The 27,533-nt window shown below is 36.5% G+C and overlaps 1 protein-coding gene across 8 annotated transcripts in view; it reads right to left on the bottom strand.

Annotated features, from left to right (window-relative positions):
* Window positions 1–20,435, bottom strand: part of OCIAD1 (OCIA domain containing 1) — a 30,553-nt gene extending 10,118 nt beyond the window's left edge. Inside the window, exons 1-8 of one of the 8 annotated variants that reach the window (XM_016423262.2) lie at window positions 20,245–20,384; window positions 19,742–19,890; window positions 18,058–18,123; window positions 17,758–17,838; window positions 7,950–8,003; window positions 4,490–4,537; window positions 3,392–3,527; window positions 130–299 (exon numbers count right to left, since the gene is read on the bottom strand). In XM_016423262.2, the coding sequence (XP_016278748.1) occupies window positions 130–299; window positions 3,392–3,527; window positions 4,490–4,537; window positions 7,950–8,003; window positions 17,758–17,838; window positions 18,058–18,118 (550 nt within the window). In that variant the 5' untranslated portion in view covers window positions 18,119–18,123; window positions 19,742–19,890; window positions 20,245–20,384. The other 7 variants (XM_056802596.1, XM_016423261.2, XM_007496475.3 and 4 more) reach the window with 7 other exon arrangements.
* Between the last annotated feature and the right edge of the window lie 7,098 nt (window positions 20,436–27,533).

The following is a 27,533-nucleotide window of genomic DNA, read 5'->3' as shown; positions in this document are numbered from 1 at the left end:
AGGTCAAGTAAAAATGAATATAAAACACTTTATAGTTAAAAAAAATCACTGAATATCATTGTTCCCAATAAGAAGATTAGTATGAATTGAATTATGAAACAATGAAATTAATTTAAACATAAATTATACCTTGGGCATTATAATCAGTAATACCAGTAGGAGTTGATTCATTCAAGGAAGCACTGAAGGGGACTGGTTCATAAAGAGGAAAGGAACTTTCTTTTTCACTCTTTTCAGATGTGGGGGATGCTCCAATAGATGTAGGTGCTGGCTCAAATTCTGACTTTTGTGAAAGATATCTGAGAAATGAAACCACAATGTAAAACAGGTCTTTATGTAGATGATAAACAAGAAAAATAATGTGAAAAGTTAGTGGCCCAGAACAAATTCTCTTAATTTTAAAAGTTTTTAAAAAGATGAGGGGCAGCTAGGTGACTCAGTGGATAGAGACTGAAGATCCTAGGTTCAAATCTGACCTCAAATACTTCCTCTGTCAGGCAAATCACTTAACCTCAATTGCCTAGCTCTTAGAACACATCTGCCTTCGAATATCCAAAGACAGAATTTAAATTAGTTTTAAACAATATAATCAAATCTATGTTTATGGTTCTAAGACATTAAAAGCAAATTGAATCCCTAACCAACCATTTCTAAAACTTTTATACTTTAAATAGAAAACATAAGAAGCATCAAAGTCTAATCAATTAATTATTGGGATTTAACAGCTGGTTACAAAAGTGTTTTACAGAACTTTGGGAAGAAAAACACTAATAAAAAAAATCTTTAAAAAATATTAGGTCCAGGTCTATTATAACAATATTGTCAGTCCATACTTTACTAATGTGACTAAATAAGTTAAGTAACAGATGAGTTCTACAGATTAAAATGTATGCTAATTGGAGGAAGGAGATTATTAAATTCACTGTAGAATTCTGAGGACAATTAGAAATGAAAACAGGGGGACAACAAACCTAAGAAAAATGGAAATGATTTTTATGAAAAACTTCATCAGTGAGTCATCATACTTGGATTTAACATCTGTCTATAGAGCAACCATAAACAGAGGGATAAAGAGGCAAGGGGGTACCTCTAGCAGAGTGTCAGTGAAATCAGGGACAGGATTCATGGAGCCTGAAAATTCTCTGTCTAGAAGCAACAAGGGGCCCTTCCTCTCTGGCTTCCTTTAAGCCCCACCTAAAATGTCATCTTTTACTGGAAGTTTTATCTACCTCTCAATCTACAGCCTTCCCTCTGTTATTTCCTTTTTGTCCTATATATAATTTGTATATATTTGTTTGCATATTGTCTACCCAATTAGATTGTAATGTTACAGACAAAAGAGTGGTTGCCATAAACTGTGACCACGAAAATGTGGGTTCAAGACTTTGAATTGCCAAAAGCATAAAGATAATTTTTAGTGTCTTGATTTTAATATCAAAAATAAGTGGTCGCCATTGGAAAAATTCCCAAATATGAAATACCCAAGTCAGCTGGGTTTTATGGAGATTTTAATTAATATAAATTGAGGAATTAAGGAAAGGGAAAGAGACAGAGTAAGAGGAAATAATAGGAAGGATAGGGCCTAGGCTGGCCTAGGCCTTTCTCTTTAAGAGAGAAACTATAATCCACTCACCACAAGATTTTGTCCCAAGCAAAACTCTAGTGTTCAGAGAGACCCTCCAGTTCAGCTCCTAAGCTCAACTAAGTTCAGCCACTGAGAGCCCAGCAATTCAGCCTTTCAGAGCTGAACTAACTTGAACTTTCTTGAACTGGTTCAGACAGCTCCTTTTAAAGAGAAATTTCTCTCTTGTGTCACCTCCCCTAAATTTTCACATCTACCAATCACAGTAGACGTTTTCCAAAGGACTGACCATTCTTAATTCACATCTTATTATTACCTTCTCTGGGTAGACTAAAACTTCTGAGTAATTCACATCTCTTTGCTAAGCTTGCCCTTTTAGTGATTAATTTAACCTTCATAGGTACTTAGCACCCTTTTGTATTAGATCTAAAAATAGACCTAGCTTAAGGTTTTGGCCTCACTATAAGTATGAGTTAAGTACCTTCATTGTTCACTAAGGAGTTTTACAACTTTATCTTCCCCTAAAGTATGCCTAAGTATGGGCGGAGTAATTTTAAAGTTCCCAATACATTCCTGATCAAGTACCTCCATTGTTTAAATGGGGAATAGCCTTAAGCAAATATTCTAAGGTAGAGTCTGAGAAATTTTAAGAGTCACAGTAAGCACCTTGAGGGCAGTCTGTTACCCTTTTTTAAATCCCCAATACTTTGGACAGTGCCTGGCACATAGCAGATTCTTAATAAATGTTCACTGATTGACTGGTAGAGGTGTGGAAAAAATATAATCATTTTGGAAAACAATTTGGAATTATGCAAATAAATTGACTAAAATGTCTATATCCCTTGATCCAGAAACTCCATTATTGGATTTACACTCCAAGAAAGCCATTTATAAGAAGAAAGTCCCAATATACTCCAAAATGCTTATAGCAATGTTTTTTTTCCTGATAGCTAAGAATTGAAAACAAAGTCACTGCTCATCAACTGAAGAATGGCTAAACAAATTATGGCACATGAATGTAATGGAATATGACTGTGTTTTAAGACATGGTTATATGATGAACGTAGGGGAAGTATAGAATAATCTATATGAACTGATGCAGAATAAACAGTCAAAAAAAACCCTAAAATACAGCAACTACAATGTAAACAGAAACAACTACTACACACCAACAAATCAAACATAACGATGAAGCAGGACTCAAATACTCCCCTACTCCCAGGAAGGAGGTCCACAGGTGTTAAATATTATACATTTTCAATCTTTTTCAACTTACTGATCAGCAGTGTTGATTTTATCTTCCTCTCTAAAAATACTATTTGGTATATGGGATGGCTCTCGGAGGGGGAAAAAGTATATTTGGGATATTGCTTCTTAGGTACAAGTAAGAAGAAAGAATTCTTCTTCCATTGGATCAAACAGTTTGGGGGGTAGGGGTGTCTTTTTTATACCCTTAAGACAATGGAGAACTTAAAATGATCACTAGAAACATATGTTTCATTGAACTTAAAGCAATTTGACACAGAAAGAACTAAATGAGTCTGGCAACTCATATCAAGAAAATACTATTATTCTGGGACATGAAATCCCTGTAGGACACTTGTCTATATTTTAAGGTGAGGGCAACTAAGTCCTGTTCCATTTTATGCAAAATTAGGTTCAGCCTGGAGCAAATGGAAAGTTGCCAATGCAGTCCTAGGCAAAGTTGTCATGCCCTTGAACAATAGAAGCATTTAGCTGACTTTCTACAACTTTTAAGAGGAAAAACATTTTTTAAAAGTTATTTTAAAAAATCAAAATTTTCCTTACCCAGGTGATCCAAATCGAGCTCCCTGTCCCAGACGCAGAGCTTCACCAAGAGGAGAATTTTCAAGCCGTTTAAACTTCTCTTGGCAAGTTTTCACGTAAGAAATTTTTCCAGCTAAGTATCCCATTACACAAGCAACTTAATTATAAAGAAAAAATTTTGACTCACAATGTACCTTTTGGCCAAAAACTTTTTTCAAAAAATTGATAGTTTTTAAATAGATTGTAGTTCTAATTATGCTTTTAATTTAGAGAGAGATGTGAAGTCCTAAGAAATACTTCTGCAGACATTGACATTACAATGAATAAGCTTGTACTTTTGTATCTCAGACCCAAAGATGTGATCAGAAAAAATGAGCATAACTGAGATCTTTATACCAAATAAAGTTGTTACTTAAAATTAATCCAAATTTAACTTCAATAAGAGTGAAATTAATTAACAATTTAATGTATATTCTAGAAAACAAGATACAGTGGAAAAAGTTCCAAAATGAGTCAGAAGACAAGAGTATTAGTCTTGTTTTATTATTTATAGTAGTCCTACTTTTATCAGCTATCTGATATTGGAGAAGTCATTTAAGTCATCTATCTCACTTCATTCACATGTATAATGGGAATAAAGATGATAGAAAGACCAAACCTGACTACCTTGATGATAGTTGTGAGGATCAATAAGATAATATAAGTAAAAGATGTTCTTGCAAAACAAAGTGCAAAGTACTAAATGAAGGCAAAATATTAATATTCTTTCCACATTTTGTTATTATAAAGTCTACTTAGTACATCTATAAAACATTTATGCTCTTTTCAAGTTTTAATCCAATTAATTCTTAAAAGCAGTTACTAAAGAGCAACAACATATTGCACTATAGAGGTTGCTTTTCTTTTTATTACATTTTAAAACTTGGTGCTCATTTAATAGTTTTGGTTCATACTACGTAAAAGGACAAAATTTTCTCATAGGAGATCATTTGATGAAGAGAATTATTTATGGATTAAGATGACAAAAAATTTGATGCTTAAAATTTCACTCAGAAAAAAGTGTTGTATTTTTAGAGAGCAAGATGAAAAAAATAACATCAATGATTATTTTACACTTACATACAAGTTTAGGAACAGAACCATATTTGGGATGGCTGGAAAGAATTCCTAAAAATAAAAGAAAAATAATTTCTCAGTAAATAACATCAATTTTTGAGGAGTCAGAGAAAAGAGACATATTTACATAAACAATACAATGTTTAAAAGATTTTGCCATAACTGGAAGGATTTAAACTAGGATCATATAGAATGTAATATGTAAGAAAATTTAATAAAAATATTGTAGAGTTTTGTCACAACTGAAAAAGAGCTCTTTAAGTGACTCATGTGTCTTACTGTCTTAAAATCTCAAGTGGCAAAAATCTTGGTGAAATAGTAAAGGGTAAAATAATGGGAAATTTATCTTCAAGAGTTTTAGGAAAACAATGAAGATGGAAATTTAACAGGAGATACGAAAATAAAGTGAAATATATAACATTATATCTTAGTAGAAAGAAATTGTTTTGGAAGGTATAAAGGCCCCTGAAAAATGGCACTGCTAACAATTTAAGCAAATTATACTTGTCCTGAACACTAAGAACTTTTAAAATGTAAAATATAAAGCTTAAAAAGCATTCATCTTCTTCTATATACTTTAAAGACTAGAAAAAGTCTAAGAAAGAACCCACTAAGAGTTCTAAACTAGTCACTGAGAGGAAACCAACACTAAGATTATAGTAGCTGCTCTTCAATGCACCTGTAGGTATTTGATCTCTTCCTGAAAATTCATTCCTATCACTCCTAGACCAACTCTAACCAAAGACTCTCTTTATGCCAAAAAGACACTATCTAGATCCCAAATAATGATTAGTCTGCTTCCTCCAAACTGTCTGTAGACCTACAACCTTCCTCCTTTCTAGCAATCCTAAATACTCTTTCAAATATCATGGTTCTATCAATGCAATCCACCAACCATTCCCATAGTTGCTAAAGAACAAACTCTCCACCTCCCAACCCTGGTATTCTAATTACTGGATGTTCTCTAGTGATGAGTGCTGGACCTTCCAGGTGCAAAATATTTATTGTTAATGCCAATAGGATGGTTATGGGAGAAACCTTTAAAGAAGTGGCCCTGGGTTCTACTTCTCATCCATCCACTAATTCTAAACTTATTAACTTGATTCAATCTACAGTTATGGAGGACTTACTGAATATCCAAAGCTATGCTTAGGCAATGAAGATACCAAGAAAAAAGGAAAAGCTGTCCCTCATCTTATTGTTCTGGGAATATACAACACATACCCAAAAAAGTAATTTGAGGAAAAAGACACTACTAACAAATAGAAGAATCAAGAAAAGCTTTGCATAAGCAGGAATATTTAATGTAAACTCTCTCATTTCACAGCCAACAGACCCACAGAGGCAAAAAACTTATCTTAGATCACAAAGCTCATAGTAGCAGAGCCTGCCCTAGAGACTAAGCCTAGAGCCTTACAATTCATTATTCTTTTGGTAAGATGATTTCACCTCTCTCCAATCAATCATCTGTGCTTGGAGGAAGGAGCTCATTAACCCAAAATAATTTTTATTTAGTGGGATAGGAGATATCCTAGAGCAGGGAAGGCTGTGTTCTTTGGCATCTCCTTTTCAAACAATAAATAATTTATCAAGCAATGAATAAGCCCTTATGTGCCAGACACTGCATCACAATTCCTTCTCTCAAGGAGTTACAATCTACTGAAGAGAATATAGACATATATAAGTACATGTAGGATAAATCCAGCTATAAGATAGTTAAGGAGAAATGGCACACCAGCAGCTAGGATAAGGAAAAATTGTATATAGAGGGTGGTATTTGAGCTGGCAGAGGTGAGAAAGGAATGCAACCTAGACCTGAGTAACAGCCAATGCAGACATGGAGACAGAAGATATGGAACAAAGGTATGGCCAATTTTGATAGAATGCAAAGTGTGAGAACAAGTGTATTGAGATTGGAACCAGGATGTAAAGAGCTTTAAAAGTCAAACCCAGTGCCTAGCATGCTGCAGAGTTCTGGACTCAGACTTATGATTTCAATCCTGAGTGAAGTCACTATAAAATGGGGATATTAGCAGTACCCACACTTCAGCATATTGTTGTGAAGATCAAATGAGGTAACATATGGGAAGGGGAAAAAAAGAGTGGTTAGTAGAACTGAAACCAGTGCTTAGCACTTTAGCACATAAAAAGTGCTTGATAAAAGCTTTATCTAACAATTAAATGCTGCAAAGGTTATGAAGGACGAGAACTGAGAGAAGGATCACTAGTAACTTTAGAAAGAGTAGTTTCAATTGAGCAAGAAGGTTGTGAGCCAAATTCCAAAGTGCTGAGAAGTTAAGAAGCTTAGAAAAAGGAGGAAAGAGACAGGAAGACAGCTTGTGGGGACATCAAGGTCTAGTGCACTGGTTCTCAACCTTTCAAATGCTGTGACCCCGCAATACAGTTCCTCATGTTGCAGTGACCCCCAAACCAAAAAATTATTTTGGTGGCTACTTCAAAACTGTAATTTTACTACAGTTATGATTCGGAATGTAAATACCTGATATGCATTTTGTATTCTCATTGCTACAAATTGAGAGGTTGAGAACCGCTGGCCTAGTGAAAGAGCAAGGCTGAAGGAAAGCTAGGAAATCAAAGGCACAGAGCCTGCTACCTTCCTCAGCCCCCATGGGGCCTGGGAAGAAAATAAATTGATTCAAAATAATGATCAGTAAACCATAAATATTCAAACCCAATCTTTTTCTTTGAAAAAGCCTTTTGACTTCTCCAAGTCTCAGTATTGTCATCTGTAAAATAGGACTAACATTTTCACTCCCTACCTAATGGGAACATTAGGAGAAAAAATGCTTAGACTCATAAGATTTAGAGGTGAAAAGGACATAGGAAAGCAGAAAAAAAAGTCATGTAATTCAACTCCACCTTTTAGTAACTTCTTAAGGTCACACAGCTAAAAAAGAACCCTGTGAAGTAGGTGCTATTATTATCCCCAGTTTACAATTGAGGCAACAATTGACCTACCCAGGTCACATAGTTAGCAAATGCCTGAGGCCAAATTTTAACTCAATCTTCCTGATTCCAAGTCCAGAACTATCCACTGTGCCACCCCCCTGCTTTATTTCAATATCATGAACAAAAAACATTGCCAACTTTAGAGTGCCAAAGTTAAGAGTATTACAAAGTATGTACTATGGGCATATAATAAAAGGCAAACATACATATATATGTACACATATATAAACCATTAAGCAAAATATCTAATACCATAAGCATATCTGATAACATGCAAATGATTTATTTCTATTAAAATTAATGTGAGCATGTTATCAGATATGCTTATGGTATTAGATATTTTGCTTAATGGTTTTTTAAAATTATTATAAGAGAAATTCAATATAATAAAAGGATTGAAAAAGAGGGGAAGATCTTTGAAGAAATGAAAAATGCAAAAAGCCATCCATAAAATTTTTTTGAGTAACAATAAATTCAAATATTCAATATTTACCTTTAGCAATTAATCCCTGAGTAACCAACATACTTGTTGCAGAAAAAGGAAGAGCTGTAGGGGAGGAAAAAATAATTTGTCAAAACAAAAGAAGCTGCAAAGATTTTTTTTTATCTTAGGAAGTTTAAAAAGTTGAGTAAAGCGAGTAGAACTACAATTCAGTAACAATATAGTGAGGACAAACTGTTTGAAAGATTGATAAACTTTGATCCATACAATGACCAATCATTAGTCTAAAAATAAAATCCCTAACTTTGATAGAGGTTAAAAGATTGAAGAAGTAGAACGAGACATACAATTTTGGTCAATACATGAGAATTTTTTTTTGCTTGATTATTTATATTAATAATAATTAGCACTTCCTATTTGTCATAGACTTAGAAAGTTCATCGGAAACTGAAAGTTAATGGATCTCTGAAGGAACTGATTTGCACTAGTAGAAACAATTTCTTGAAGACATCTTAACATCAATGAAATCGTTGGTGTAAACAAAAAATATATAGTGTATATGTGTTTGTGAACATGTACATATAATCAATCTACTTTATATGCTACTTTATTGGATATTACTTTATAGAAACTTATTGATAAGATCAATAAGTTAGCAAATTCAAAACAAAAACTATACATTGTCAAACTAAAATTCTTTCTTTTAGAATGTTTTTGAGTATCAGATATACAGAAAATTGAGGGAGGGGAAAGTACAATGAATTTCTAATGAGGAGCATGGAATTGCAGTTTTTGAAGGGATATTTCAGTCTTCAATATCCCCAAATGTTCATCCAATTTCTACCTTAAGTCTTCCAAGAAACACACTATCTTAAAATAAATTTTTTAACAAAAGTTGATTCTCTTTTGTCTATCCCAATCCCTAACAATGAAATAAAAAGAAAATTCTTGTAACAAATATGCAGAGTTAAAACAAAATAAATTCACACATTAGTCATATCCAAAAAATATGTCTCATTCTGCACCAAGTCTATCACATCTCTGTCAGGAGGTAAGTGGTATGCTTCATCACCAAGCCTCTGGAATTACAGCTGAATGCATTACCTTCTGCGATACTGTGGTTGAGGACATCTTTAATTTTAAAGAAGTTTTGTCCCTTTACTAAACAAAAACCTAATCCCTGTAGTAACCAAAGACACAGGCATTCTGGGATTAAACAGAATTAATCTAATAATTCTTCTATATGATAATCCTTATCTACTTTCAGATAGCTTATCATGTCTTCTGTATGCTAAATAGCCTCAGATTGATTTTCAGCTTGAGAGATTTTACAATGTACTATATAACCACATAAACCTACTGGATTTCCATTTTTAGATATTTCCCTTGGTTTACTTTACCATTCATTCATTCTCCAAAACAACAATTTAAAAAATCATTTAGTAGATTTTTGGGGGTGTAACTCCTCCAGGAGTAAGTAGATCCTAAGGTCAGCATATATGCCATGTGTGCAAAGACTGTCTAGTCAAAACCCTCATTAAGCAAATGAGGAAACTAACATGCAGAGAGGCTGTGATTTGCCCAAGGACACAGAAGTAGCAAATGGGAGAACTGAGATAAACACGTACAGAGAAGGAAGTGCATCATGATGGAGAATGAGCTGGTTTCATAGACAAAAAGACCTAGGTTCAAGGCCCACTCCTGACAGACTGGCAGTGTGACCCTGGGAAAGTCCTATAACTTCTCAAATGTCCAGGCAACTCTCTAGAATTCAGAAAGCAGAAGCTCATCTGTATTGTTTGAGGAAGTTTTCTCGAAGTTTCCCCCAGCAAAGAAATCCAAGTCCAGGCCCACAAAACAACAAAAAAGTCCATGTCTATGTCTCTGTCTTTCCATATATACATATACACACATACACACACAAAAAACACACCTGTCTATATTTATACACATATGCTCCCTATATCAATCCTTATCTGAAGATTCTGCTCATTAATAAGTAAAGGAGTCCCTCTTCTCAGTCTTTACACATAAAAGGTTATTTTTAAGTGTTGAAAATGATCTGCTCTCACCATTTAATGCATGGGTTATTAATAATGCACAGGCTAGGTTATCAGTCAAGGATTTAAGAAGCACTTACTTTACTGGGCACTGCAGATACAAAACAGTCCCTGCCCTCAAGGAACTTATATTCTAAAAGGGGAAACAACATGTATAAAAGTATACACAATACAGTATACACAAAATTAATACAAGTTAGTTTGAGGAGAGGGGAGAAGGGGGTTATGGGGAAGAAGATATAGAGAAGAAATGGAGGAACTAGGAAAAGTTTCATGTAGAAGTTGGTGTTGAGTTGAGTATTGAAGGAAATCAGGGATTCCAAAACATAGGTGAGAGGGGAGTACATTCTAAGGACGGGGAAGAGCTAGTTTAAAGGAATGGAAAAATATGTGTGGAAGACCGAGTAGGTCAAAATAGCCAGGAGTGCAGTGGTGTGTAAAATGACTGGAAGAGTAGAAAGGTGAGAAGTTATAAGGAACTCTTTTTACTCATATGTTTCTTTGATGATATCTACCAAGACACTGTCAAAAGCAAGAGATAACTGAAGAAATAAAGGATCATCAATAACTAGAAGAATATTCCAGTGCTCATAACTGAACCATGTCAACATAATATGATACTACCTAAAGTACAGATTTAGTTATCTAAATTTGATTTTAGATTTAGTACTATAGTAAACTATCAAGCCAGTTAAAATCACAAATTTTATCAGAAGGAAATATAGCTTCAAGGCAAATAATGAAGGAAAAAAAGTAGAAATGAACAGGGAACAGTTCATTTGGCTCAAACTGCACTATAAAGAAGTAATAATTGGGGGCAGCTGGGTAGCTCAGTGGATTGAGAGCCAGGCCTAGAGATGGGAGGTCCTAGGCTCAAATCTGGCCTCAGACACTTCCCAGCTGTGTGACCCTGGGCAAGTCACTTAACCCCCATTGCCAAGCCCTTACCACTCTTCTACCTTGGAACCCATACACAGTATTGATTCCAAGACGGAAGGTAAGGATTAAAATTTTTAAAAATTAAAAATAAATTAAAAAAAGAAATGGACTGGTTTTTAAAAAAGCAAAATAGATCAGAACAGATTAGATAAGGGAAACTTAGAAAGAATGAAATATAGTGACTCAGTGTTCCATGAGTTCGAGAACATAAATTACCTGTGGAAGAATTCCCTATCTGATAAGACTTCCTGGAAAAACTGGAAAGCAATTTGACAGAAATTAGGAATAGAACAAGATGTTACATCATACATAATAAGCTCAAAATGGACAGCAGCCTAAGTATTAAAAAGAGCACAACATCAAAATAGGCAAAGAGAACTTTTATTAGATACTTTTATAGCTATACCTAGAGATATTTGGATAACCAAAGAACAAAGGAAATCATAAATGAAAAAGAAATTAATTTTCATGAAGCTGAAAAGCTTTTGAATATACAAAAGAATTCCAGCTAGTATAAAAAAGGAAGAATTGAAGGAAAAAACTCTTCAAATACCTCTGATAAAGATGTTATCCAAGATATAAACAAAAATATTTAACATTCTCTCCAACAGGTAAGTGGGTTGAAGAATATGAACAGACAATTCTCAAAAAAATAATAATTGCTAATAAAGAACAAAACAAAATTAGTAACAACTATATGAAAGAGTGGTCCAAAGCACTAATAATTGACAAAGATGACAAAAGATAGAAATAGCACTGGAGGGGTTGTGGGAAATGGGGTATTTTAAGACTATTGGTAGAAATGTGAACTGGTCTAATCATTCTACAAAGCAATTTGTTATTGTATGAAAAAAGTGATTTAAAAATGTCCATTCTCTATGACTCAGAGGTCTCACTGCTAGATATGTACCTCAATGGAACAATAATTTTTAAAAAGGTCCCATGTACACCAAAATATTTATGAGTTTGTAGAAACAAAACAAATACCCACAAACTAGGCAGCATCTAAAGAAACTGTAAGGGACCTGAATATAATGGAATTTTACTGTGCCATATAAGAAACAATGAATATAAAGAGTATAGAGAAGAATGGGAATTATATGAATTCATGCAATGAAACAAAAAGCAGGAAAATTGAAAAGAAATTTAAGCGTGAGGTATGTATTAGAAAGTGAAGGTGACATAAAAACAAAATATATGAACAATAAAAATGTAATAAAAGATGGGCCTTTGTTTTACGGAGAAGTAGGGTCATTACCAAACAAAACTGAGGTCACTGTTCTTCCCCTATCTAATTCTGAGCAAACTAACTGCCTGTTTGAGGCATTTGTCCAAAATGAACATATTGAAGAGGGAAGAATAATTTGTTATGTGCTTACTATATACCAAGTAACTCTTGGGATTTTAAGGATACAAACAGAAAATCCCTGCTCATAAGGAGTTTACATTCTATTTGTTGAAAATACATATTATTTTTTTTAAACCATAAAAATATATTTTTAAAAATTTAGGTTCGAGGTAGATGAAAAGGCTCAGAAATCCTAAATATTCAGCAGTGGAGCTGATGACAAGACTACAAGTCTTTAGGTAACTTAAGTAGTTACAGTAACACTGTTTAGGGAAAGTGGGGCACAGAGGTAGGACAAATAGGAAAGCCTGCGGGATCCTAGGAAACAGTGGAAGGGCAGTTAGTAAGGCCTAGTGGTTTTTAAGGAGACCTAAGAGATCTCATTTAGGCTAAGTGTTTAAAGCAATCAGTATGTCATCTGTGAACAGTAGCAATTCAAGAATGCATCTATAAGTAGGGAATCTCTATTGAATTTAGATTCTATACTTTGACTCTTCCATAAGTGAACCCCCTTGGGTGAGGGGCTCTCCCCAAAATTTCCCCATTTCATGCCTTTATCTCTTCAAATTATCTTAATTCTGGCTTATGTAAAGGAGACACCTTGTTAGACAAATGCCTTTAAGAAGAGGTGTTTTGCTCTACCAAATCAATCACAGGAGGCCATTGTCTCAATATCTTTCAGTTGGTTTTCATTTCCATTTTAAAATAATAATAAAGTCCAAAATTATTTCTATTCATTATTTCTGCATCATACTCAGAAGGTTTGAGATCACTTTATAACACCCACAAAATTATATTGCCTCTGGCATGGACTTCCTCTGTGTATATTTGATGTAAGACAATTATTTTTCCTATCTTTTGTTTTCTCCAGTACCATTCTCCAGTTCCTCTAGTAGACTTCCAGGGCTCTGTAGTCAAGATCATAAATGAGATGGTAGTTCCACAGTGACAAAAATGCAGAATTGAAGATTGGGAAGCAATTTCTTTGGCTATTTAATCTAATCCATACCCAAAAAGAATCTCTAAAGGGAATTATACCACTTCTAAGAGAAGCCTATTAAACTTTTGACAGTTGTTAGGAAGTTCTTCTTAACATCAAACCTAAAATTGCTTCTTAATAGCTTTTACCCAACTGGGTTTTAAAACTGCTGGGGCTGAAGAGAACAATTCAAAATTCTCTTCTATACAACGTTTCAAATACCTGAAGGAAGTTAAGATCTTCTTCATAAACTTTCTCATCTCTAGGCTCAACCTGTCCAATTCTTTCACCCAAATCCCACCCCTATGGCCTCAAAGCACTTCCCACCTGGTCTCTCTCTCCTGGATGTCCTAGTTTTCCCTTCTTCTCATACATCAGTGTTCTCTTAAAAACATGGTGCCAATATTTCAGAGGAAGACTGAGAAGAACACAGTACAAGACTATGTTCTCCTCAGTTTTCCTTTCTGTACATTCAAGGTATGTCTCTCAATGTATCCCAATATCCCATTCACCCCTTTGGCGGACATAAAACTGTTCATTCCTATTGAGTTTGTAATCCACTCAAGGCCAAACTCTTTTCCAGAATAATTGTTATCTGACCATGTTTTCCTCATTTTATAATTGTGAAGGTCATTTGCTTATACCCAAAGTAAAAGACTTAACATTTACCCCCATTTAATTTTTCTATTAGATTCAGCTTAATGCTTTAAACTGTCAAGATCCTATTGGATCCTGACTGTGATTCAGTTTTTTGGTTGTTTTTCCAAGCTTTGTGTCATCTGCAAATTCAGTGAATAACATAATGATACTCTTATTATTATGTTGTTCCAGGCACTATGCTAAACACTTGACACATAAAACATGATCTTCACAACAACCTTGAATGGTTGATATTTTTATTATCCTCATTTCACAGTTGAGGACACTGAGGCAGATAAAGTTTGAGTTTGGGTCATACAGATCCTTGAGGCCAGATTTGAACTCAGTTCTTTCTGAGTTCAAGTCTGATACTCTATCCACACTGTTCTGCTAGCTGCCTCTTAATGCCATCACTGCCTTTTTCTGTCTTTATTCAAGTCATCAATCAAAATGTTAAATAGTCTATGGTTAAGCACAGAATCATGGGATATTTAAGTGAAAACACTCTTGCCACATTGATACTGAAACATTAACAATTACTCTGCATCCAGTATTTCAACCAGTTCATATAACTGTCTAATTTGAATCTCTCCATCTTCTCTATAAGAACCATATGGGATATTAGACCAGAAATCTTGCTAGATCTTTGTTGTTGCTATTAGTTATTCTTTAATTGTGTACAACTACTCTCCATGACCCTCTTTAGTTTTTCTGGCAGAGACACTGGAGTGGTTTACCATTTCCTTCTCCAACTCATTTTACTGATGAGGAAACTGAGACAAAAAGGGTTAAATGACTTGGCCATGGTCACACATTTAGTCAGTGTCTAAGGCCAGATTTGAAGTCAGGAAGATGAGTCTTCCTGCCTTGCTAGAACTCACAGGTAAAATTACATTTGTAGCATTTCCCTCATGCATTTATTTAATAGCCTATATAAAAAAAAAAAATTCGATTAGTCAGTCATGATTTGTTCTTGATAAAGCCACTCTGGATTTTTGGAAATCATCACTTCATTTTAAATATGTATATTCCCCAACTTCTCTTCAATGATCTGTCTTAAAGTTTTCTCAGGAATTGAAGTTAAATTCAATGACATAGTATGCAGATTCTGTTCTAAAATATTTTCTTTTTTGAAAATCAGGGCATTTGCCCTTTCACCAATCCTATATTGCTTCTTCCATTTTTCTTGATCTTTCAAATATCATTCACACATGCTCAGCAATCACATCTACCAGGTCTTTCAGTACTCATGGACATAGCTCATCTAAGTTAGATGACCTGAATTTATTAAGGCCAGTTGGGCTCTCTCTTTTATTAGAATCCTGTTTCCCTTAAGTTTAGGAATAGGGATTGGATCAAAAATTTATTATTTTAAAAAATCTTTACAGATCTTTTTCCATTCTTGTTTGCTATTTTTCCATTCTCATCCTTAAATTTCCTAATAACATTACGTAAGTCTCTTAATAAGTCTTAAAAATTGCTTTTTCATACCATTGCTTCTGGATGTCTTATGAGGAGATACTACTTATAATAGTACAGTATCTTTTTCCATATGATTTTGCAAAAAGAGGACTGAAAACTATTTTCTCTATCTTTTGTTTCACTAATTGCCATATTAAAAAACTAATCACTAAGTGGCTCTAAGTTCAGCTATGCTAGTCCTTCAAAAGCAGAAAATCTGTTTCCAGGACTACTCAAAACATTTCCAGAGCAATAAAATTTCCATTATTCTCACACAACATAAACTCTTTTCTACTTAGGCCAGTCTGCACATTTTCCTTTGAATATGACATCCTCATAGTGTTTTCTCACCCCTCCCTCATTTCCAACTTTATTATCTGAGTCGTCTTTCCCTATTACGGGATGGAACTTGAAGGCAGACTACCTGGCTGGTTAGCTGGTAATTCAATACTCATGTTTTTAGCACAGTCTCTGGCATATAGTGTTTAATTAGTCATTCATTACAGTCTCTGTGACTTAATACTTTAATGTGAAATTCTCTTTTCTCTATTCTGTAGATCTAAAGGTCACTCAAGTACCACCTCTCCAATGAGGTTTTCTCCAAATACTTCAGGCCAAATTCATCTCTCCCTTTTCTAAATGTCCCCAAGTACTGTATCCTAGAGTAGTCATTACAATATAGTTTGGCACTTGCCTGTCTTGTTCAACTTTTCATATGTGTGACCATGTTCACGTTCACATCTTGGTTCATATACACTAACATTTATGACACTAAAAATTAATCAGATAGTGCCTTGTCTAATTCCTTATACTGTGTTTTGTATTTTTAGCTAATGTTCATGTATTTTTGCTTGGTCCATTAACATACAACATCATAAAAACTATTAGGATAGGTAAAAAATAATAGTTTTATTGAGCAGGGTGAAGTTATTCCTTTATTAAACTACTATGTCTATAAAGTAATACCAAGAATGAAGTCTTGGTACGGATTAACATATAGGTAAGCTGATCAAAGAACAACCTAGATCCAGACATTATCCAAAATAGTGTGTGAAGTAAATATCTAAAGGACCTCCACCCCAGTCCAATCTCAAAAAAGACACCTCAGTGGATGGGCAAAGGAGTCACAGAGTCACATGCTTGAAGGACTGACATGTCACCACAGAGGCCGGGGCATGATGTTCTTTTGAAAGCAATTGGCCAAGGGAAAGATCCAGGGGGAGGAGCTTAGGTTTGAAAAGTTTATACCTGTCTCTGGGTTGGAGCTTAGTTCTGAGCTTTTTATCTTATCTCATGATGTCTAGCAAGCTGCAGCAGATATGGGCTGCAATAAGGGACTAGACTTTTACCTTAAGTTAGAAAGGCTGGAAACATTATTTTCCTCCTTACTAATAATGCTTATAAATCTAGTAATAAGCCCCCAAGATTAATTTTTATAATGATAGTAGTATTTAATAAACCACAGGAGGGGGCAGCTGGGTGGCTCAGTGGATTGAGTCAGGCCTAGAGATGGGAGGTCCTAGGTTCAAATCTGGCTTCAGACACTTCCCAGCTGTGTGACCCTGGGCAAGTCACTTGACCCCCATTGCCTAGCCCTTACCATTCTTCTGCCTTGGAGCCAATACATAGTATTAACTCCAAGACGGAAGGTAAGGGTTTATAAAAAATAAAAATAAAAAATAAAATAAACCACAGGAAACTAGGTGGCATAGTGGATAGAGTGTTGGGCCTAGACCTAACTCCGAAGAGGACTCCTCTTCCTGAGTTCAAATACGACCTTCAACAATAATGGCTATGTGACCCTGGTAAAGTCACTTATACCATTTGTCTCAATTTCCTCATCTGTAAAATGAGCTGGAGAAAGAAATGGCAAATCGCCTCAGTATTTTTGCCAAAAAAATCCTAAAAGAGGGTCACAGAGTCCAACATAAATGAAAAATGACTAGATAATAATTTTATAAACCAAAAGACATAACTAGTTGAATGGTATCTATTCCTAAAAAAAATAAAATAAAATAAAAAAAACCCAGAAACAGAAAGTAGCCTGGTTTAGATAATCTTATACTGTTATATCAATTTCCTCCTCCTGGTCAATTTTTTTTGTATGTGAAAACTCACTATCATTTTTCATATTAAATATTAGTTGAAAAAAGACTTCTAAAATTATAACAAGATTTAATATTAGCAAGGTATAAGAAAGTGTGAGTAACTCATTTTATTATATTTATCAACATAACATTAGCTAAAATTACTAAACAGTTTTGTAATGCCACCAGGAAATTATTATTCTAATTAAACTATAAAAAATTCACTTCTTCACTAGTTCTTCAGCAAGAACTCTGTAAACCTGTAACAAAGTGTTGTTTTGATAACTGTTCGATCTTTTCAGTCACTGTAATAATTACTTAAAATGTAATAAAGAACTTGACTTACATCTGTACCAGAAGCTCTCTTGATTACATTCAATGAAGGCTCTCCTTTCCTCTTCTGTTGGAATGTAATCCATTCCTATGTCTATTTGTAAAGGGGGGGAAAAATCAAGAGACCTATAATAAAAAAACTCAAAATTTTAACACTTTTTACTCTTCAATGACAGAACTAAAATATACAAATAGGTATTTTTTCAACTTCAGACAAATATGCATTTAAAAAATGTCTTAGCCTTATTGTCACTCAAGACAAAGAAAAGTTAACTACAGAAAGTTTCAGGATTTACAAATGTTTAATATTTACTAGGGAGTGGTGGTGAGACTTCTGCATTCTGCTCTGTCCCAAAATCAGTCCTTCCATTCATCTTTCCTGTTGTGAGAAGGTTAAAGATTGCATTAGAAGATTAAAGAATATTATAAAGATTCAAGAGATATAGATATTGTTCAGGAACATATATCATAGGAACAACTATTAGAAATGGGTAAAGAAATAAATTTTGTTGAGTAAGGTGAAGTTATTCCTTTATTAAAATACTACATCTACAAAATAATATCAAGAATAAAGTATTGCACTTCACAAATACTTGTCAACTGTGTTGCTTTTGCAATTATGCAAAATCAAAAAGAATGTTTACCTTACTAACACTGATTATTTCCATATAATTTTTTTTTCCACTAAGCTATGGAGAATACGACTAAGTCACTTCTGAAGTAGAAGGAGAAATGAAAATGGAAAATTCAAATTAATCTTAACTCCACAAAATACTGGTGCTAGAAGTAATCTTAGGGTCAGCTAGATGGCTCAAAGAATAGAATGCTGGTCTAGAGTCAGGAAGACCTGAGTTCAAAAATAGCCTCAAACATTAGCTTGTGACTCTGGGCAAGTCACACAACCTCTGTTTGCCTTAATAATCAGAAGGAAATGACAAATCACTCAAGGATACTTGACAATAAAACCCCATGGACTGGCATATGGTCCACAGGGTCATAAAGAGTCAGACAACTGTGGGACATTAACAACAAGAAGCAATCTTAAACATCATATATTCCAATTCCTTTATTTTATTGATGAAGGAACTGAGGTGGTGGTGTAAGGTAACTTGCCTAAAGTCACAAAAATGAAAAATTATGGGGTCTTTAAACTGTACTATAAAGCAACACAAAATATTCACCAAAATTATTTGGTATTGATTAGAAAATAGAAAAAATGATCAATGGAACAGACTAAGTAACCAAGTCCCAAATGTCAAACAATTAAATAGTGATACAGTATTTGATAAAATGAAGAGCAGAATTGCTAAGGACACTTTCTATTCCTGGAAAAATTATAGTCTGTCAGAAATTAGGTTTAGATCATCTTTTACCTCTATATCAATTCTTTTTAAGTGTTTTGCATGCACAATATCATTACCACTTTTAACACTAAATACTGTATGAGAAATGGGACTTATACTGAAATTAAAACAAGTATTTATTACTTATAACAAAATGTTATGCATAATTTGTGCCAATTATTAATTAGCTGAACCCACTTAACCTCAGGTCCTTCTATTTCCAAATCTACGGCCCTTTCCTCTACACAAAAAGCAGGTGTGATCATCCTTGGCAAAAAAGGCAATCCCTAGAAAAAATGTAAAGATAGAGATTCCACTTCCTTCTACTTAATCAAATTCAACATCCAATTCAAATAAATCATCAAAGCCTATGCTCTCCAGAAAGTCTTTGTTCCAATTAAATTAAGATGAAGGAAGTCTTCTTGCATTCTACATGGCACAGAGGCTGACCTGGAAGTCAGAAAAGCCTATAAGCCTATCTTCAACTGCTGAGTGACACACAGGCTCTATGAGCCTAGATAAATCATTTGAACCTCTTAGTAACCTTGACTTGAAGAGCAGGCGCAACCCTGCAATGATAAGTGGGGGATTGCTATATTGGGGTTCCCTACAGAAATAAAATCATAAATATGAGTTTTTTAAAAAGTTAAGGACCTAATAGACCTCAATTGTTTCCACTACATTTTACAGTCTAGCTTGAAGTCCTTGGTCACTCTGAAAGCCTTTACTTTTTCTTCCCCAGATAAAAGGGAAGGCAATACGTTGGTAGCTGAGCCCTCCTAGAATGAGACATGCCATCCATCCTGTAAAATACAAGTGGCAAGAGAAGCCAAATTATCCACAGTGCCCTAAAAAGACAGGAGAAAAAGCATAGCAGGTGACCATCCCCAGCCAGGGTTCCCGTCGGCACAGAGGACCCTCCAAACCAATCCCCCGACCCATAACCACAGCCGCCCGGACAGGTATCAGGGCCAGACCCCAGGCCGCCGCCCATTCCTCGAGAATTTAAAAGTACAGTCCGGAGAATGAATTAGAGGCGGGGTACTAAGTCACAGCTTCTGGGAATGGGGCATCTTGGCCCCGAAGGCCCTGGGCTCTCTCGGGGGTGCCCGACAGTCCGTGTCCTCCCTTCTGGGTCAGGTAGGCCCCTCACCCACCTCCCTGCAGCAGCGGTAGCGGCAGCAACGGCGCACGCGAGCCCCCCCCAAGCTCAAGGAGGGAGGGAGGGAACAAGGGGACGGTCCGGGGGGCGGGGCTAGCGCGCGCGCTCCGCGGGAGCGAGGCCGGAGAAAGGCTCAGGAGGCCGGCGGGGGTGGGATGAGGAGGTGGGGCGGGGTAGGCACACAGCTTTCACGCTAAAGGACAATGACCCGGATGCTTGCGAGACCAGAGAACAGGAAATTACCTCAAGACTTCTCCACCAACCACTGATGCCCGCTCTCACTTACGCGCAGACAAACGCTGGCTTTGACTAGGAATTTACGTTAGGCCTCCCCCTTTACCTCTCCTCCCCCACCTCCCTCTCACTGCACTTGCGCAAGGCTAATAGAGTCAGGGCTATGGGCTCTGGAACCATGCTTTCTCAGGTACTGTCTCCTTTGAAATTGAACTTTTCCCCGTTTCTGTCCCATCGTTTCCCAAACCTTTCCGAAATGCTGAGCGGGAAAAGCACGAGAATCTGGAACCTTTCTGAGAGATTTGCACCTTGTATTCTTGCACACATAGGAGCCCACAAGAATTGAAATAGTGTGAGGAATACAGGGAACTATTTAAAAGGAAGTCCTTTGTTATATTTCATATTCCGTTTAAAATCCATACCTTTATCATTTATCCTTTAAACAAATCGATCCAGGTTCCATTCAGTAATATAGTCTTTGCCTTCAAGTTTAGACATGCATCGTGGTGCAATATAATATGGGATTATAGAGTAAGAGGTCCTGGATGCTAGAGCCACCTAGAATCTTGATGATATTAAATCAGTAAACACCTCTCTGAGACTGCCTTATCAGTAAGTATTGGGTTTTCCCTGTCAATTGCTTTTCTGGGAACCCCCAAGTTTGCCCCTGTTCCTTCAAAGCTTGCTTTGGGGGAAGTCCCAGATTGACCTTGTCTCTGTATCTAGCTCTCTTTTTCCTTCCTGTTGCCAGCTTTTGATGGAGAGTGGATTTTTGAGCAGGTATTTTTTTTAAATAGTAATATAATACACAGCCTCAGAATAAATCAGACTTAAATAAAACTTAGAGGACTATAGAATGATTTCCTAACCACAACCCAGAAAGGTATTCTTTTCTTCATGGAGGGTGACATCCAAAGACTGGAGAAATCATTCATTAGATTTGAAAACTGAGGCCAAGTGATTAAGTGACTTGTCCAAGGTCACATATATGATGAATATGTACTGTACTGTACTGTTCACAGTGGAAATGCAGTACGCCACTGCCACTTGTGCAACTTTGCCATCATGAGATTGTATAGGGCTTGTTAACTTGTAAATAACACAGAACTATCAAATAGAAAAACCAAGTCTTTAATCAGGCTAGGGATAAGTCCAGTATTTAATTCTTTACTCAGAGTCTGGCACCACAACTTTTTCAGGGTATAAACCCTGGACTCTGGGGATGGTATCCCTGGGAGTGCCACCAAGCTAGATGATGACTCCAAGGAACAAAAGAATTTGGGGAACCTATATACCTTTTGGGGGGAAATCCAAGGGCAAGGAAAGATAATTGACATTACTATAGCTACAAAGAAAATGGGAGTGTTCAAACTACACTGACAGGCTACAATCAAGCTTGGGAAAGGAATCATAGCTAGAGCCTGGGGTGTAAGAGAAGGGACTGCTTACAACGGATACTAAAAGATGGTTCCTGCCTAGGTGTGGATCTTCTTGGGAAAGGGTCTCTGATACAATAGGGGAGACTACCTAAAACAAAGAGGGTCCTTGGCATATGCTTAGGATTGTCATTCACCTGAAGGTCCCCTACTCAGCCTGAAACTGCTAGCCTGGGATTCCCTTCAGGGTGGATTCCCATGGGAACAGAGAACAAGTACAAACTTTGGGGTCTCTAACCTACAAACTAATCCTGAAACCTGGGGTTCACCAGATCCCACTAGGCCACAAGTTTGGGGTTTCTAGATTCCATGTTGACAAGGCCCACTATTAGCTGATAGAATGAAAGGTGACCAACCACAGTGTTTTGTATCCTGGGCACCAATTGGATCAGTGACTAAAGCATCAAGTCTGTTTGGTCTGTTTGGTCCTCCACTATGGGGGCGAGGGGGGGTCACCTCTGGAATGTAACTCCTGTGATAGGTGAGGGATCACTGTACTTCAAAACTTAAAAATACTTAGCATAGTACATGAAATCCAGAAGGCACTTAGTAAATGCTAGTTGACTGACTATACTCCATTGCCTCTAATTACTTATATCCATAGAATTTACCTCACATTGTTGTTTCGTGGGTCAAATGAAATACCATATCTCAATTTGCAATAATATGATATAGCTATCTTAAAAAACAGAATATATTTAATATTTAAAACAGTAGATTAAAATAGTTAATAGTTTAATAGTTAAAACAGTAGATTAAAATGATTCAGTGTAAAGGAATAGTACTGATCAGATTAATATATGAACTTAAAACAACAAAATTAAATTGTAAACAAGACAATCAGCAAGATACAATAAAATACAGAGACTTTCATAAAACAATGGAGTCTGAAAAGGTTTAAAAATTTCACCTCCAGACTCCTTCCCTGGGATCTCCCATAGTGAGCTAGCCCCGCCCCCCCAGACCATCCCCTTGTTCCCTCCCACCCTCCTGGAGCTTGGGGGGTGGGGGTCTCCCATAGTGAGAGAGAATTTCCCACTGAACATGGTGTGGAGAAATCCCAAATTGGATGAATCTTAGAGACTGGGCAAGCCCAAATGGCAAGGGGTTGTAGGGAGATTAATTTCTCCCCTGAATCTCAGATAAGATAATTGAAAGGACCAGTGCACCCAGGAATGGTAGGAAGAAAAAACATCCTAAAACTATAAGCTGTTTGAAATAGGCAAGGTACCACTCTTTCATTAAGTGAGCCATGCTTATAATTTTACTTCATGTTTCGAAGAGTAACCTTTCCCTTTCCACCCTAGAGTAAAACACTAGGGAACACTTTGTTTCCCTTGCCGCATGGACAAGGAGTTAGGAGGCTAATTGTTGCCTAAGGAAAACACACCTGGTTTTTACCAGCTGCCTGGAGAGTGGCTCCAAGTTTGTGAGTTCTGAAGATACACCAGCAGCTACCAACAGTCCAGCGGAACCAACAACAGTGGTCAGGATTGGGAGCCGGGGGCAGGGGGCAAGAGCAAGCAGTATCAGGAACAGAGGCAGGCTTCTGGGAGTTAGGATCAGGTGGGATCAGGAACAAATGGATGGGACAACCTAGGAGACTGGATCGACAGCAGTAATGCCAGAAGTAGCAGCAAGGAACGATACTCAAGCAGAGGGGCAAGAGAAGCTGCTTATCTCTTCTCCGCCAAGAGTCTCAGGCTAAGTCCCTCAAACTAAAGCAGTCGGGCCAATAGGGCAAGCTACTGGCAAAAAGTGGAAAAGAAAAAAAATGACAAAGAAACCTGCAGGAGCAGGGCAGCAGCTCTGGTAGAGAGTTCAGAGTTCTCTCAGAGTTTGTGAGGGGGTGGGGCAAAAAGCTTTGGCAGGAGAAACGTGGCTTAAAAAAATTTATCTAGGCTATCTTAAAAAGATTGAAAATTACTTTTCCAGCTTCTGGTTGCCATCAATGTAAAAATTAAAATTAAATCTCAATAATAAAAATATTGTATTAAAAAGATTTATTAATGATCATTAGAAATAAAGAAATAAAAGGGATACAAAATAAAAATCACATGCCAATGGCTAATTAGCCTGTTCAAAATGCCACACTTACCACCATCATTCTCACAACAGCAAGTAAAGAGACTGAGATCCTCCTCATCACTCTCTAATATCCCCTGTCTACAGGAAGTACATAATGACGGGAAGTCAGTGGGCTCCCAGGAAATGTAGTTCTTTTTTTAAGGTAACAGATTTTTAATCACACAGTCCTTAGCATTGGGCTCTGTGTAGCAGTGGATCATTGGACCTATCCATCTCCTGATTAAAGACTTGGTTTTTCTGACTACTTTAGTAGTTCTGTGTTTTTCCCAAGTTAATAGGAATCAGAAGTCCATTAGGGTTGTGATTTGCCCAGGGTCATCCAGAATATATGGCAGAGCCAGGACTAGAATCTCTATCTCTTGGTTGCTCCAGAAGTGTACTTTTCAAGATATCTTAAGACCCATGCAGTTTTATAGACCCTAACTACCATATATTACAGTGCCTATCTGGAAAAATGCATTCAGATTTACAACTTGAGACTAAATTCAACAAATGTTTAAGTACCTACTATGGGCAAGGTACTGTGTAGGGTTAAAAAAAATTGAATCTTCCTTCAATGAACTTACATTCTTTTAAGGGAGAGGCATGTTACCTGTATTCAGATGAAAATAATACAAAGTAGGAAAGGAAATTAAAAAAAAAAAGATCAAAATATTCTTGAATGCCAGGAATACATCCTGTCCCTTAGAGCTAGAGGAGAGTTTTCCTCATTGTACCTTCCTTAAATGTCAGAGATACCTTTCCTCATTGTACCTTCCCTACCTGAAACAGGACTCCCTACATTTTATATTGTCACAATAATAGGTGTTAGGTCAAGATTGGGAATGCTAGCTGAGGTAAAAAGCAAAAAGCAACCCAGAGGGAAAGAGAAGAGAATAGGAAGAAGGAATTGTTGAGGTTCTATGAACTTGAAGACTAAAAAGGAACTCCAGTTAGGGAAAAAACAGTTGTTAAAAAGAAATACGGAAACCTTTGAGATTTTTCCTTCTTAGGCTCCTTCAACATCACCAGTTTTATCACTTTACACTTAGACTTGTACCACCTGTTGGTCAAAGTGAGTGAACACTGAGAATTCTGGTCTCTTTTGACTATGCTTTGGTTTCCAAGGTGTCCCCTACTTTGCTAATTTTTTTTTCTTTATTGTTCATCTCTTCCAGCAATTATTTTATAAGGTCTTCCTCTGTTCTTGGTTTTGGTCATTTCATTCTTTCTAAGGTTCTACTAGTAGTTATTGCAGAATTAATTTTTTCTTCTGAAGTTTTGTTCTGAGATTATTATCCTGTAATATTTTTATTGTATTAGTTTGACTCTTCTTTCTTATTTCCTCATGTAGAATGTATATGTGAATGTATGTTGTAATGTAATTTATGAGAGTTGTCTAAATGTGGCTTATTGGGAGGAATAAATAGATCTCACAGGAATATCTCCCACTCTTCTCCAAAAGAGTCTATGATTTTTATCTGTTGGGAAGCAGGAGATTGGAGCTACTAAACTCTCTGCTCTCAAACCAAATTTATATTTCTGATCACCTCCCCCAAGTTTTGCTAGTCTAGAGAAGGTAATTTTTAGGTTCAAGCCACTTTTCTAGTTAATCTCATTTATTAGGGAAGTCATTCCCCAAGCTATGTCTGAAGGCTTAACTCCTTTCTGACCAAAAGATAGTTATAAAAAAACCCACCATAAATAGGGACTAAACCCATTTAACCAAGGCCATAGGAAACAGAAATCAGAGAAGTTATACGGATTAGAATATGCCAGACAATACACAGAGTGAATTAGCTCTTCTACTGGGAACAAGATAGCTCAAACAAGAGAATCCCCAATATCACACAAGAAGAAATATGTTAAAGTCCTAATGTGGCATGCTGGAAATCCAGGACATACTGAGCTACTACTGGCTCCTCTATATATAGGCTTTCCCGCACAGTCTTCCTCTCCCTCCAGCGGTCTCTCCTTGAATAGAGCTTGGAATATGTCCTCTCTTGAGATCAGAAGATGAAGAAAAAGGATTTCCCAAAACTTTCCCAAACTGTCACCTACCCTGACCCTCACACAGTTGTGAATCAAGTGATCATTCTCTCCACTAATGAAGAATTAAAATGCATTGGGCTTAAATACCAAATCATACTGAACCTCTTAGCCATTTCTTTTCTTTGGACTTTGTGGATGTTTCTTTTTCCCTTTGATTTACTGTTGTTTTATTTTTAGTTTGGTGAATTTCTAGCTCTTTGGTGGTTTTTAATATCTTTTAAGTTTATACAAAATCACTTGCTCAGACTTTCTTCCTGAAGTCCCTTTCATTTGGTTCTAAATAGCATAAGAAAAGTCTTGGCACTGCTGGACCTCTCTCTCATCCAATTTTTCTTACTTTCTTTCCTAGATCCCTTGTCCTAGAAAATCTATAACTTTCATCTGCTAGGGAGTGAAATCTGGTCAAATCATACTGAGGGAAAGAATCTCAGAGGCACACAAGGATGGCCAGTGGATGCCCTTGGTAGGTATCTGCTGCTTTGTCTCTGTGACTAGGCTGTCATGTGGAGCCTAGAATTGGAAATGGGTAGTTAAGATATTGTCTTTTTCTATAATGGGGTGGGAGCTGAAATAGAAATGGTAATCTGTGTGACACTATTACTTGTTGCAATGGTACTCTGACAGACTAGAGAGAGCTGCTACTAATTATGGGGACACACCTGATAGTGTTTAATTATAATGGAGGTAAGAGGTACTACAGAGATAGGGAGAGATGGAGCCACAGGGGATACTGCTACAGGGGAATGATGATGCAGGGGATTGCTCTAGATAGATGCTGGGGAATACTCTGGGGTTTGCCTACTGATCCCTACTGATGACTAGTGGATCAATATTTCTCCTAATCTCCTCCTACCCTCTTCTCCCTGTCTCCCTCATCTCCCAGTTCTTCTTGAAGCCTTTGGCTTCTTCCCTCCCCCCTGAGTGAACTATAAAGATATTCTTTTCTTTTCCTTTTCAAGTCAGGGGTTTTATTGGAAAACAGGATGGGAAACTGAGGTAAGAGGGATGAGAGTGTCCCTAATCTAAAATGAAGATTATGAGGGCTTGGGAAGTCACAACTGTGACAGAAGGACAGTCAGAGATGGAGGACAAGAGTTAAATTTTTCTTTCTTTTTCACAAAGTCAGCAAGGTCTCTCAGCTTAACCCCAGAAGCCCCCCTCAAGGGTCCTTCAGTTTGTGACAGAAGTTGATAAGATCAGTTCAGCTGCTTCCCCCCAACAGTCAGTCACCAAGAAAAGTCTCTCATTCAACCTGGCTTTCCTCCAACTCTTGGTCAGTCAAATCTCAGAGAGAGCAGCGGTTTTCCTTTGGTCAGAGAGCCCAAAAGCCAAGTCAGCCCCACAAGGGTACTTAGCCAGCCTCAACTGCCAACTCCTGGGAACATTCCTTTTGGAACCTTCTTCTTGATTGACAGCCAAGTCTTGTTTCTTGCATCTTGGCTTGTCCTGCAAAACCTCTCTCTCTTCAAGTCTCTACCACAGAGCAAATGATTAA

Source organism: Monodelphis domestica, chromosome 6, assembly GCF_027887165.1.
Source record: "Monodelphis domestica isolate mMonDom1 chromosome 6, mMonDom1.pri, whole genome shotgun sequence".
Taxonomy (NCBI): domain Eukaryota; kingdom Metazoa; phylum Chordata; class Mammalia; order Didelphimorphia; family Didelphidae; genus Monodelphis; species Monodelphis domestica.
The sequence above is the reverse complement of the archived record's forward strand: the minus strand, read 5'-3'. Positions and strand labels throughout refer to the sequence as shown.